At 45.8% G+C, this 12598-nt stretch overlaps 1 protein-coding gene across 5 annotated transcripts in view; it reads right to left on the reverse strand.

Annotated features, from left to right (window-relative positions):
- SLC39A5 (solute carrier family 39 member 5) overlaps positions 1–12598 on the reverse strand; it is a 162241-nt gene that overhangs the window by 39830 nt on the left and 109813 nt on the right. The window contains exon 11 of one of the 5 annotated variants that reach the window (XM_077483388.1): positions 4325–4659. The exons of the other annotated variants lie outside the window; for them this stretch is intronic. Coding sequence (XP_077339514.1) covers positions 4640–4659 — 20 coding nt within the window. The 3' untranslated portion in view covers positions 4325–4639. Of the gene's footprint in view, positions 1–4324; positions 4660–12598 lie in introns of those variants that run through there. 5 annotated transcript variants of the gene reach the window in all.

The following is a 12598-nucleotide window of genomic DNA, read 5'->3' on the forward strand; positions in this document are numbered from 1 at the left end:
AGGAATTGCTCCAAGGACTGATTGGCTCCTTCTGCAGCCCCATTAGACTGCGGGTGATACGCAGAAGAGAACGCAAGCTGGATTCCCAACTGTGCACAAAAGGCTCGCCAGAACCGGGAGACAAACTGACTCTACCTATCTGAGACAATCACCTTGGGTAGCCCATGTAAGCGAAAGATCTCCTGAGCAAAAATGGAAGCCAGTTCCTTAGAGGTGGGCAACTTCTTAAGTGGAATACAATGACACATCTTTGAGAACCGGTCAACCACCATAAGGATAACAGTGTTGCCTTGGGAGTTGGGCAATTCCACAATGAAATCCATAGACAGGTGAGTCCAGGGCCTCTCTCCATTGGGTGTGGGTTGTAGGAGGCCCACTGGAAGGTGTCGTGGAGTCTTACTCTGAGCACACACGGGACAGGCAGCTATGAAGGCAGTAACATCAGCCTGTAGACTAGGCCACCAGAATTGTTGGGAGATGGCCCAAATGAGTTGATTCTTCCCAGGATGGCCAGCTGCCTTGGGAGAAAGGCAAGTCTGGAGCACTGCATGACGGAGACTCTCTGGGACAAAGCAGTGGTCAAAAGGTTTATCAGGAGGAGCATGGACCTGAGCAGCAAGAATTTTGTCACCCAAAGGAGAAGTAAGACTGGTGCGAACCGTAGCCAAGATACGATCAGGAGGAATCATAGGAACTGGAACAGACTCCGACTTGGAAGTGGAGGAAAATTGTCATGACAAGGCATCAGCCCTTACATTCTTTTCCAAATAATATATTTATTTATATTCAAAGAGTGCATTACACGTCATGCATTACTACAACATAGTAGAACAGTCAGAACAGAGAAGAGAGGGCTGCAGGGACCACCCAACCAGTGGCCCGTTCCAGTAGGCCCCCCAGGGCCGGCAACCGCCAGCCCCGGGGGGGCCCCCCGCGAACAATCGGGCCGACCCTGTTAATCAACAAGTGGTGTTGCCCACCTTAGGGTCCAGTAGGGTAGCCCCTCACCCGATCATAAACAGCTACCAACAGTATTAACCTCTCATGGGTAGCAGCATCTACGAAGTAGTGTGCTAGAGGAGCAGCAAGGCACATAGGAACACCAGCCATGAGGAAAAGGGTGAAAGAGACTGGCAGAGAGATATAGGAGTACCAAGCAGTAGAGATAGAGGAAGAACAAGAGGGGAGACGAGAAGGATAGGAAGTAAGAGGGGTAAGGAGGATGAGAGAGAGAATAGCAAAGGAGATAAAGAGAAGAGAAAAGAAAAAGGAGGGAGATGGGAACGTGGGGAAGGAGGGGTAAGGAAAGGTAGGGGGTATAGTCACCGTGTGTGGTCCCTGCGGCATTTTCACCTCCGGAGCTCCCGTAGGTTCCATGGGCTCCAGACCACATCATGGGCCTCAAGCCTGTCCCGTATCCTGGCGGTCATCCTCTCCATCAACTCAGCCCTTACATTCTTAGTACTGGGTAAGGATGAGACAATGTAATTAAAGCTCAACAAGAAAAGAGCCCATCGTGCCCTTCTAGGAGAGAGTCGCTTAGCCTCAGACAAGAATGTAAGATTCTTATGGTCAGTAAGAATAAGAACAGGCACAGTGGTACCTTCAAGGAGATGTCTCCATTCTTTCAGGGCTAAAATAATCGCCAACAGCTCTTTGTCACCAATCTCATAACTGCATTCAACAGGTGACAATTTCTTGGAAAAGTAGCCACACGGATGCATTGCGCTCTCAGAGTTAGGACGTTGAGACAGAAGGGCGCCAACTCCAGTCTCAGAAGCATCAACTTCTAGGATAAAAGGCAACATAGGATCAGGATGTGCCAACACAGGAGCAGAAAAAGGCAGCCCTGAGAGTCTCAAAGTCCTTAATGGACTCCGGAGACCAACTTTGTGGGTTACCTTCCTTTCTGGTCATATCAGGTAGAGGCTTGACCAGAGACGAGAAGTTACGATTAAACTTCCGATAGTAGTTGGCAAAGCCCAGGAAACGCTGCAGAGGATGTAAACCCACGGGTCGAGGCCACTGTAGGACTGCCAACAGTTTCTCTGGGTCCATCAAAAAACCAGCAGTGGAAATGACGTAGCCCAGGAATGTAACCTGTTCACGATGGAACTCGCACTTCTCCAGTTTACAATAGAGATTGTTCGCTCTTAGTTTCTGAAGTACATGACAGACATCTGTGTGGTGGCTCTCCAGGGACTTGGAAAATATGAGGATATCATCGAGATAAACCACCACACACAACTGCAACAAATCTCGGAGGACATTGTTAATAAATTCCTGGAAAACTGCCGAGGCGTTACAAAGGCCAAAAGGCATTGCCAGGTATTAATAATGGCCTGTTTTGGTATTAAACACAGTTTTCCACTCGTCGCCCTCCTTAATGCGCAAGAGATTGCATGCCCCTCTCAGGTCAAGCTTTGTGAAAACCGATGCACCCTTGAGACGGTCAAATAACTCTGTAATCAATGGAATCGGGTAGGCATTCTTAATCATGACACGATTGAGACCCCTATAATCTATACAGGGTCTCAGTTCACCACTCTTCTTTTTCACAAAGAAGAAACCAGCACCAGCAGGAGACGAGGACTTGCGGATGAAACCTCGAGAAAGTGCGTCAGCAACATACTCATCCATGGCCTTATGCTCCAAGACCGACAAAGGGTAAACCCGGCCACGAGGAGGTATGGCACCAGGTTGAAGGTCAATTGCACAATCATAAGGCCGGTGTGGAGGCAAACTACCGGCTTGACCTTTATCAAAGACATCGCCAAAATCATGATATTCCTCCGGCAGGGAGGGGAGTGAAGCAGTGCACAGGACCTTGGATACCTTCAGGAAGCATATCTCACTGCATTGTGGTGACCAGGAGAGAACCTCAGCACGGAGCCAATCAAAAGAGGGGTTGTGCCTCTGTAACCAAGGATAACTAATAACCAGCGGAAATCTGGGTGAGGAAATAACTTGGAATTGGATTATCTCATGGTGAAGAGCCCCTACGGCCATGGACAACGGAACTGTCTCATGAGTCACATGGGTAGGCTGTAAAGGTCTCCCGTCAAGAGCCTCAATGGCAAGTGGAGTGTCACGCAGCTGCAGCGGAATCGAGTGCTGTGAAACAAATGCAGCATCAATTAACAGGCCTGCAGCCCCAGAGTCGATTAGCGCCTGTATCTCGATGGACGACTCAGCCCAAGAAAGGGTGACCAAAACCAGGGGCTTATCCTTCTGGATAACTGGGGACGAAACAACACCACCTAAGGTCTGTCCATGACAGGACCTGAAGGTTCGGGCGTTCCCTGGACGGGTAGGACAAGACTTCAAAAAGTGACCTGCCTGGCCACAATAAAGGCACAATCTCTCCCTCCTCCTAAAGGCTCTCTTATCCGCAGAGAGACGCGTGAAGCCCAGGTGCATGGGTTCATCTTCACTGACCAACTCGGTACCAGGAGGCATCGGAGGTGAGGGAGGCATGGGTGGGACTACAAAGCTCGGAGGCAAATGTACAGGAGGCTTCCGCAAGCGCTCCTTAAGAGAAAGTCTTTCTGAGTCTGGAGTCAATAAGGATGGCAAACAAAATCAAGCTCTCCAGCTCAGTGGGTATATCTCGGGCTGCTATCTCATCCTTGATGGAATCCGAGAGACCATGGGAAAAAGCAGCCACGAGGGCCTCATTGTTCCAAGCAACCTCTGCTGCCAGAGTACGGAATTCAATGGCGTAGTCGGCAACAGTTCTCGTACTCTGATGGACATGAGGCACTTGGCAGCAGAAGCTGAGCGTGCGGGAAGGTCAAAAACCCTTTTAAAGGAGGCCACAAACTGAGGGTAACTCGAGACAACAGGTTTTTGCGTCTCCCATAGAGGGTTAGCCCAGGCCAAGGCTCTCTCAGAAAGCAAAGATATCACAAAACCTACTTTGCTTCTGTCCGTGGGAAACGCCTGGGGCAGCATTTCGAAGTATATCTCAACCTGATTGAGGAACCCTCTGCATTGAATTGGATAGCCCCCAAATCGCTGGAGAAGCGGAGAAGAACCAGACATACCTCTTATAGAGGTAATACTCGAGGCGGGGTGCCTGCACAGAGATTGGTGCAGCAGCAGCGACGGCCTGCAACTCAGGTTGTACCGGAGCAGCCACCGTGGTGGATTCCAAGTGAGCCGTGCGATTCAGGAGCGTTTGTAACGCCAAGGCAAACTGATTCATGCGTGATCTTGTTCATCCAATCTGGAAAAAATATTACCAACAAGTGGATTGACTGTATCTTCTGAATTTATGGCCTTCGCGTACTGACAGAACCCATGAAACAGACTGAGACAGAAGTACAATCAAATCACACTTGTTTATTAATAAAAATAAAAAGGTAAATAGAAAAAAGCGTAGTCAAGCATAGCCAGAGTCCAGTAGCCAGATCAGGTAGTCAGCCAGTCCAAAGTTCATAAACCAGATCGGGTAATCAGCCAGTCCAGAAGTCAGGGATCCAAGGAGAGCAACTGCAAGCAGTATAAGAAGCCAGGAGGGATGTCAGCAAGCCAGTCTTGAAACAAACAGCAGGAGATGGTTCCTTGTGATGTGACCAACGTGAAGGCAAAGGAAAGAGTGAGCTGGAAGGCTTTAAATAGGCAGATTAGACGAGCATCATCGGGAACAGCTGGTAACTGTGGAAAGAGAAGAGAGCTAGCAATTAGCCGACAGCTGAGCGTCCAGCCCAGAGGAGGAAGGGCTAAACCAGCCCTGACATTTGCAAAGCTAAGAAAAAGGAGTTAAATTGTGTTTATAATTTACGTGCAAGATTTCTGCGTTCTCTATTGAGTATTCCATACAGCTGCTGAAGTGTTCCTCTCAAGACCGGTTTATGTGCTTCCTACAATGTTATTGGGGACATTTCTGGGCTTTTGTTGAATGTTAAATATTCTTTCAGAGCATGTTCAATTTTGTGACAATATAAAGGGTTTTTAAGTAATATCTCTGGTAAATACCACGTTTTATCTTGTGCTTTAGGTATGGTTGATGCAATAGTTGTTAGGACTGTATTATGGTCAGACCATGGGATGGGGATTATATTTGATGAGAGAACCTCAGGTATCATTCCTGTGGTCAGGAAAATGAGGTCAATACGACTGAATGTTTGGTGAGGGTGTGAAAAGTAGATGTAATTTTTTTTTGTTGGATTATTCTCTCTCCATGAATCAATTAAATTGTGTTTGGAAAGGAGATGAGAGAGTTATATTTTAGAGTGGTTACGGGGTGGAGTATATGGTGTTTTGTTCAGAAATGGTAAGAGAACCTGGTTGGAATCGCCACATACAATGATTGTTCCCAGTCTATGTGCATTAACTACTTGTAATAGATGTGTTGAGAATGGAATTGTCTGTTGGTTAGGTGCACAATAAGAAACCACAGTTACTTCTGTGTCCATATTGTGTCCCGTAAGGATTAGATATCTTCCTTCCGGATCCTTAATTTCCGAATGAATTGTGAATGGAGTGGGCCGGTGGAAAGCCACAAGAGTTCCATGTTATTTGGTATTGGCCGAGGTAGTGAATATTTGTGGATAGTATGAACTAAAAAATGTAGGCGTTGATTTTACTGTAAAATTAGTCTCTTGAAGGCACACAATGTGTGCATTTTTTGCTTGGAATGACCTAAACGCTTTAGTGCGTTTCTGTGGTACATTGAGTCCCTGTACATTCAGGGATAAAATGTTTAAGGGGGCCATGGTAGCTGAGTCAATAGGCAGCACACACTCATTGTTCCGACCTGACGATTTCTCGACTCAACCCATATGGACTTGAAAAGGGAAAAAAGAAAGAAAAGTCCAGTGTTATCTAGATTAGGAAAGAAGAAAAAGACAGATAAGTTTACATTACCTAAGCTTAATAATATAATATGAAGGTATTCAAAATGTACCCGTGGTGAAGGGTAAAACCCCCCCAACAGGGGACAAGAGGCCCTCATCTAGTCCCCCCATATTAAGGGAGGGGATCCGAGGAAGACTAGGTGAGGCACACAGAACTTCCGTGAATAGGAGAACCGCTTTGTTAAAGAAACAAAAAATATAAATTAAAAAAAAAAAGAAAAAAAAAACTTTTTGCATCGCTAGGATGCATGTTTATAGCTTATGGCTTAATGAAAGTATTATCTATTTTCTATAATAGGTTTTCCAAGAAAAATTGAAAAAAAAAAGAATAATTAGGATTATTAAATTCCTGCAATACTTGAAAGAGTATTCTATCTAATCTAAAAAAGGTAAATGGGATATGTCTTTTATGAAGAACTTAGACTTCTCTAAAACTTTGTTTCTAAAGCCTATATAAATACATCAACCCTAGAAATAAATTATATCTTTTCAGTCATGAATGAATCTCCTTATTTGTTTAATGAGAATATTATGCAACTCTAGGTGGCAAGTAGTAAATAAGGAGAGCTCTTTTAACCATTCTGTTTAGGTAAAGAGAAAAATAAACTTTGTTTCCTATATTGGAGATAGCTGATGAAAATGATGATCCCATATGATTGTGCTCAGCATATTAAAGCGGGAGTCCGCCGGGACTCCGCGTTTTTTTTTTAAAAGCCAGCAGCTACAAATACTGCAGCTGCTGACTTTTAAAATAGTGACACTTACCTGTCCAGCGCGCCCGCGATGTCGGCACCCGAAGCCGATCTCTAGATCGTCACTCGGGTGCTGCCGCCGCCATCTTGGGTATGGGAATCAGGAAATGGAGCCTTTCGGCTTCATTTCCCGGTTCCCTACTGTGCATGCTCGAGTCGCGCTGCGCAATAAGGACGGTCCCTGCTGCCTCTGGGATCTGTGTGTTTCCCAGCAGGCAGCGGGGCACTTGCGGAAGGGGGCGGGCACTTGCGGAAAGGGGCGTAATCTACGCCCCTTTCCGCAGAGAGCTATCCCGGAAGTGGGTGCAGTTACCTGGATTATCCAGGTAACTGCACCCCCCTCCCCCCTGAAAGGTGCCAATTGTGGCGCCGGAGGGGGGGGAGGATTCCGATGAGCGGAAGGTCCATTTTAGGGTGGACCTCCGCTTTAAGGTTTAACCTTAGTAGGGGATTTCCCCTGACCCATAATGTATTCTAATCATAGGATACAGGTGCAGGCTGTAATTTTGGGTCAAATGAGCATAGTTAATGAGTTCAGTATGTTATTGTTCCTCTGGGAACATATCTTCCATATTAGCTTATAACTGTATTTCTTAAAGAATAGCCTGTCAGTCCATTGGATCTTCTTGGCCCTGTAGGGGGGGGGGGGGACATAGCGACCCCTTTTATGTGTGTGATGAACCCCATTTTTCCCGGTCGCATGGGATGAGTTAGGTAGGGAAGAGGTAGATGCTTCTATGTGAGGTTGTAGCTGCAGATGTTCCATCGATCAATTTAAGGTCAAGTAAGGCTTGTTGAAGTTCGTTCGGTGATCTACAGATGTGTTTGGTACCTTTTGTAGCTGAAGCGTATGGAAAATGGAAAACCCCATTGGTATGTGATGTTATGACGTTGTAATTCCATTAATGTGGTTTCATGGCACGTCTTTTAGAAATGGTTACTTGAGAGAGATCAGCGAAAATCTGAAAATTGTGACCCTGGAAGGTTAGGTTTTCTTTCTCTCTGGCTGCAATTAAGAGTTGTTCCTTTGTGCGATAAAAATGGAACTTTGCTATGATGTCACGTGGGGTCCATATGCTTTTTTAGGCATGAGAGCTCTGTGCACCCTGTGCATTTCCAGCCTTCCAATCGGTATTCCTGGTTGCAATTCTTGGCATAATGCTGTTATTGTGGCAGATAAATCAGTGATTGATTCAGGTATGCCTCTGAATCGCAAACTGGACCTTCTTGCACGGTTCTCATAATCTTCCAGTTTATTTTGTAGTGTAATGATTTCTTCTTTAAGAAGATCTATTTCATTCAAGTATTCAAGTGTTGAGTTTTCTATTTCTTCAACTTCTTTCTTTCTTTCTTTCTTCTTTAATTTCCAGCGTAGCTGTGCGATTTCCCAATTCCCTGATTTCTTTAGTCAGGTTACTGGTTATTTGTTTTTAGGTACCGGTAATCTTTAATGCTTTGTTCAGCATCTTCTCAAATTGTTTCATAAGGCTTTGGGATGCAGTTAATTTATGTGAGGATTTCTGTGACAGAAATAATTCAGTGTCAGATTCTTCTGAGGAGACTTGCTGAGACCGCTGTGTTTTTATCCTGTGTGCTGAGGTGATTGTGCCTGTAGCTGAGGAGACTCGCACCATTTTCACTGCAGTCTTGGCCTGAGCGCCTCCTCTGGGGGTATTTTTAAACTTATTCCGGGCTCCCCACAATACCATTTTTAGTCCAAATGATTCTCTCACCTCACACGAATGTTCAGACAGAGTTTCTGTAAGAAATAATTTGGCGGGCTGTCTTTGTTTAGCGGTTCTCTTTTTTCACAGAGCAGAGCTCTAGTGGGACATTTCCATTGAGCTAGAGTCTGCCTCCTGAGTTCTGGCAATTTCCATTTCAAGAGTATAGTTTTCCTAGCATAATAGAAAACAAATAATGCATTATGTTTGGTAGTATTTAGATTGTCAGTAATACCTAGTAGAAATATCAAGGGATCTCTGTCCAGTGAAAGACCCGCAACTCTATTTATGTCATTGACCACTGCTCGCCAGAATGTTTGAATGAGAGGGCATTCCCACACCATGTGAATAAAGGTGCCCACCGACTGTCTGCATTTAGGGCAAGCGTCAGTCACTCCCAGGTAAATTCTGTATAATTTAGAAGGAGTGTCGTACACTCTGTGCAAACATTTTAACTGGACAAAATGATACCTGGCCGATATCATAAGTGCAATACATTGCTGTAGGCCCTCAGCCCAGTCCTCCTTTGTTAAAATAGGTATGTCTTTTTGCCAGACCTCAAAAAGCTTAGCTGTGTTCAGAGCAACTCTGCATGTGAGTCTCAAGTATATGGAGGATAATGTACGATCAATGTCAGCTGCTGTTAGAAGGAACTTGACTGAGTGCACAGCAAGGGGAATCCCAGCTGGAAACTTAGCCCTTTATGGTATGCATAAGCTGCATATATCTGAAATACATCCATGGTGGTAGATGAAATTGCAGCTTGAGCTCGGTCAAGGAGAGGAGCCGTCCCCCGGGCATAACGTGTTTTATCTTGGTTATCTGAAATCTAGCCCAGACTTGGGGGTCCAGTATAGATCCAAGATGCTGCAGAGAGAGGTTTCCCCAGAGTGGAGTGTGAGGAGAGATGGTACCCACCTCTGATAGATAATTGGTAACCTGTCTCCAGGCCAGCAATGTTGTTTTCATGGGAACAGTCACCTGGGGACTATACCTAGGTCCGCGGTGTACAAGATTGCTGAGCTCTGAATAGGACCCCAAGATGGCCGCCTCTAGATTTACTGTCGGGTTTGAAATGTCCTGTGTGTACCACCATCTTACAGTGACCAGCTGTGTAGCCCAATAGTATTTCCTGAAATTTGGGAGAGACAACCCCCCCTCAGTAAGGGACATTTGCAATTTTGTTTTTGCTACCTGAGGAACGGAACCTGCCCAGATAAATGAGGAAATTATTCAATCTAGGGTATCGAAAAAGGCCGCAGGTATAGGAACCGCAGTGTGTCGGAAAACATAAAAAAAAGTTGGGGAGAAAAGTCCTTTTGATAAGATTAATTCTTCCAACCGGAGTGGGGAGATTCCTCCAAACCCCGCATTTGAGCGAAAGTTGCTGGAGGCCCGGATATAGATTGTCCTCCAGGTATTTTTTTAGGTCTCTCTGAATTTTTATACCTAAATATTTGAATCTGGTTACTTGTAAGGGAGTTTGTGGGTCTACTACTGGATTTCCCACTGTCAGGGGGAACAGGAGCGATTTGTCCCAGTTCACCCTTATCCCAGAAAAGTATCCAAATCTGTCTATAATAGCTAAAGCTGCTTGAAGAAAGCAGTGAGTATCCTGTAATATAGCAACATGTCATCTGCATACAGAGACACTTTCCTGACCAGAGGAGGAAAAGAGACGCATCAGACCTCTCCAGTGATCCTCAGGAGTTCTGCCAGCGGCTCTATTGCCAACGCAAAGAGAGCTGGAGATAGAGGACAACCCTGCCTGGTCCCTCGGTGGAGTGGGAAGGAGGGTGAGAGTATTCTATTTGTCCGGACTCTGGCCGAGGGGGCCGAATAGAGCATCCTCAGCCAGGCAATAAACTTGGGCCCAAAACCACATTTTTGAAGGACAAGCCATAGATACTCCCACTCCACTGAGTCAAAGGCTTTCTCCGCATCCAGCGAGTCAACCACCTCCATGCCACCCCCCCCAGTCGAGATTCCTGCCATTACAGTATAAAGTCTGTGCAAGCAAGTTATTATCTGTACCCTTTCCGGGCATGAATCCAGTCTGATCTCTGTGGACCAAGGATAGGATAAGCTTATTGAGATGGTTAGCCAGTACAATCTTAGCGTCCACATTGAGCAGGGAGTTGGATCTGTATGAGGTCTGTATGAGACAGGTTTGTGTATAACCATAATAACTGCCACCAACATCGAGGGGGGGAAAGAAGAGGTGAGCGAAGAGTCCAGGTTCCGGCGGGTCTCCTCCGTCAGGATTGGAAGTTGGCCTCCCTCCAGATAAACCTGGAATTCATCCATGGAGTATCCAGCCCTGGAGGAATAAAGGTCCCTGTAGAAAGAGGCAAAGCAAGCATTGATGCCTCCAGGGTCAGAGACTAACTGTCCATCGGGATTTTTAATGTTAGCAATTCTTGTCATGGCTATTTTTTCTCTGAACAAGCACGCCAGGAGGTGGCCTGTCCTCCCACCCTGTTCAAAGACTCTTTGCGATCGGTGAAGTAGCATCTTTTTAGCTGACATGGTCCTTAATAGCATTACCTCTCATAGAACACACTGTAAGTCTTTACGTGTCACCTCAACTCTGGTGTTCACATTGTTCTGTTCAAGTGCATCAGCTCTCTGCTCCACCACTGCCAAATATCTCCCAGTCTGTCTCCTAACCTGCCCTATCTTCTGCTTCGTACATGGACTTTAAATGCGTCCCAGCTAGAAGGTGGGTCGGTTGCAGGGGGATTAGAATTCCAGTATCCAGCAATATTTACCTCGGCATCAGGGGCTACTCTTTCATCAAAGATCCAGAAGTGGGATAAGCACCACAGACAGTCAGTGGGGGGCCTGACAAACATTTAAGCGTAATAGGATAGGACATAGGCAGGACTGAGCTACTGATATAGACTTGGTCTAGCCTGGACATGGCCACATAGGTGGCAGACTGGCACGTATACCTTCTCTGGAGGGGGTTCTTCCAAGGTCATACATCAGTAAGACCAAAGGTGGAGGCCCAGCGAGATAACAGGGAGTCTTCAGCCTCCCCTGGCGTCAATCTGTCTAGTGCAGGGCAGGGAGGCATGTTGAAATCTCCCGCCAGCACCACATTATTAACCGACATGTAAGTGAGACACTGGGTGATCTTATTCAAAATAGTTAAAGATGCCGGCGGGGGGATATAACACCTCACCACCGTCATGGGTACATTTACAATGACAGCATGTAATATTACAAATATGCCCCCGGGATCCAGATGCAAATCAATTAAAGTAAAAGAGGGATTTGTGGATAAGCATGCTTACACCTCTAGCATATGAGGAGTACTTTGCATGATAATAATGCCCATCCCCCCCCCCAAGGTTTTTTAAGCCCAAGGACCCTACTACCCGTCAGGTAGGTTTCCTGAAAAATGCATATGTCAGGGCGATGGGATTTCAGAAAGTTAAATAATACTAGGGAACTCTTTATTCGGGAGTTAAGGCCCCGGACATTCCACAATATGATGGTTAAAGGGGCCATAATTGAGGGCAAGAAAAAACCAGTAACGTAAAGACAGCCTGGCTAACACTACATCCAGATCCCGGGAGGCAGTCCACATCTCTGCCCACCACATCCCCCCAAGATAGCATACAGAGAAAACAAACATTTTCTAAATAAATAAAAACACTTTGAGTACATTCCTTTTTTTTAACTGAGAACCATTTTCAACCTGTGCCAACCCCCTCCCCACACACCCACCCAAACTGGGGCATGCTAATGTCCCAAAACAAACCATAGTCAATGACTATCTGGGGTCATGAACAGAAGGCAGCTACTCATTTGCAACTTTAGAAGGGGTGAAACCAAAAAACCAAATATACCATGTCTGGAGGAGATGCCTCCATCGGCTGGGAGGCATTAGATGGGCTCCAGAATATCGTCCCGTGCACAAATTCTATTGTAAGAGCATTGTGGTATGAAATTGCCAGATCCATAGGGGAACACATGGAAGGCCACAAACATCAGGTTTAATAGTTACCAGTCAGTCTTTCCTTAGGCACCAGATCATATAGAAGTCTCCAGCTATAAGTGGTCTCTGAAGGAAGTGAGTCCTGTATCTCCCTGGACAGGGATGATGGAAACAGGGGTGCAGGGCTAGATCTATTTATGTCCGTCCAACATTCTGGATGCCCCTGCATATTCAAAACAGGAATAGATAGTGTTTTCCCCATGTTTGTCTGAATATGTGCAAGGGGATAGGGACTCATCCACATAGTGTTCATAC

The sequence above is a fragment of the Lithobates pipiens genome, unplaced genomic scaffold (genome assembly GCF_037356315.1).
Source record: "Lithobates pipiens isolate NorthernLeopardFrog02 unplaced genomic scaffold, aLitPip1_a1.2 Scaffold_16, whole genome shotgun sequence".
NCBI classification, from domain to species: Eukaryota; Metazoa; Chordata; class Amphibia; order Anura; family Ranidae; genus Lithobates; species Lithobates pipiens.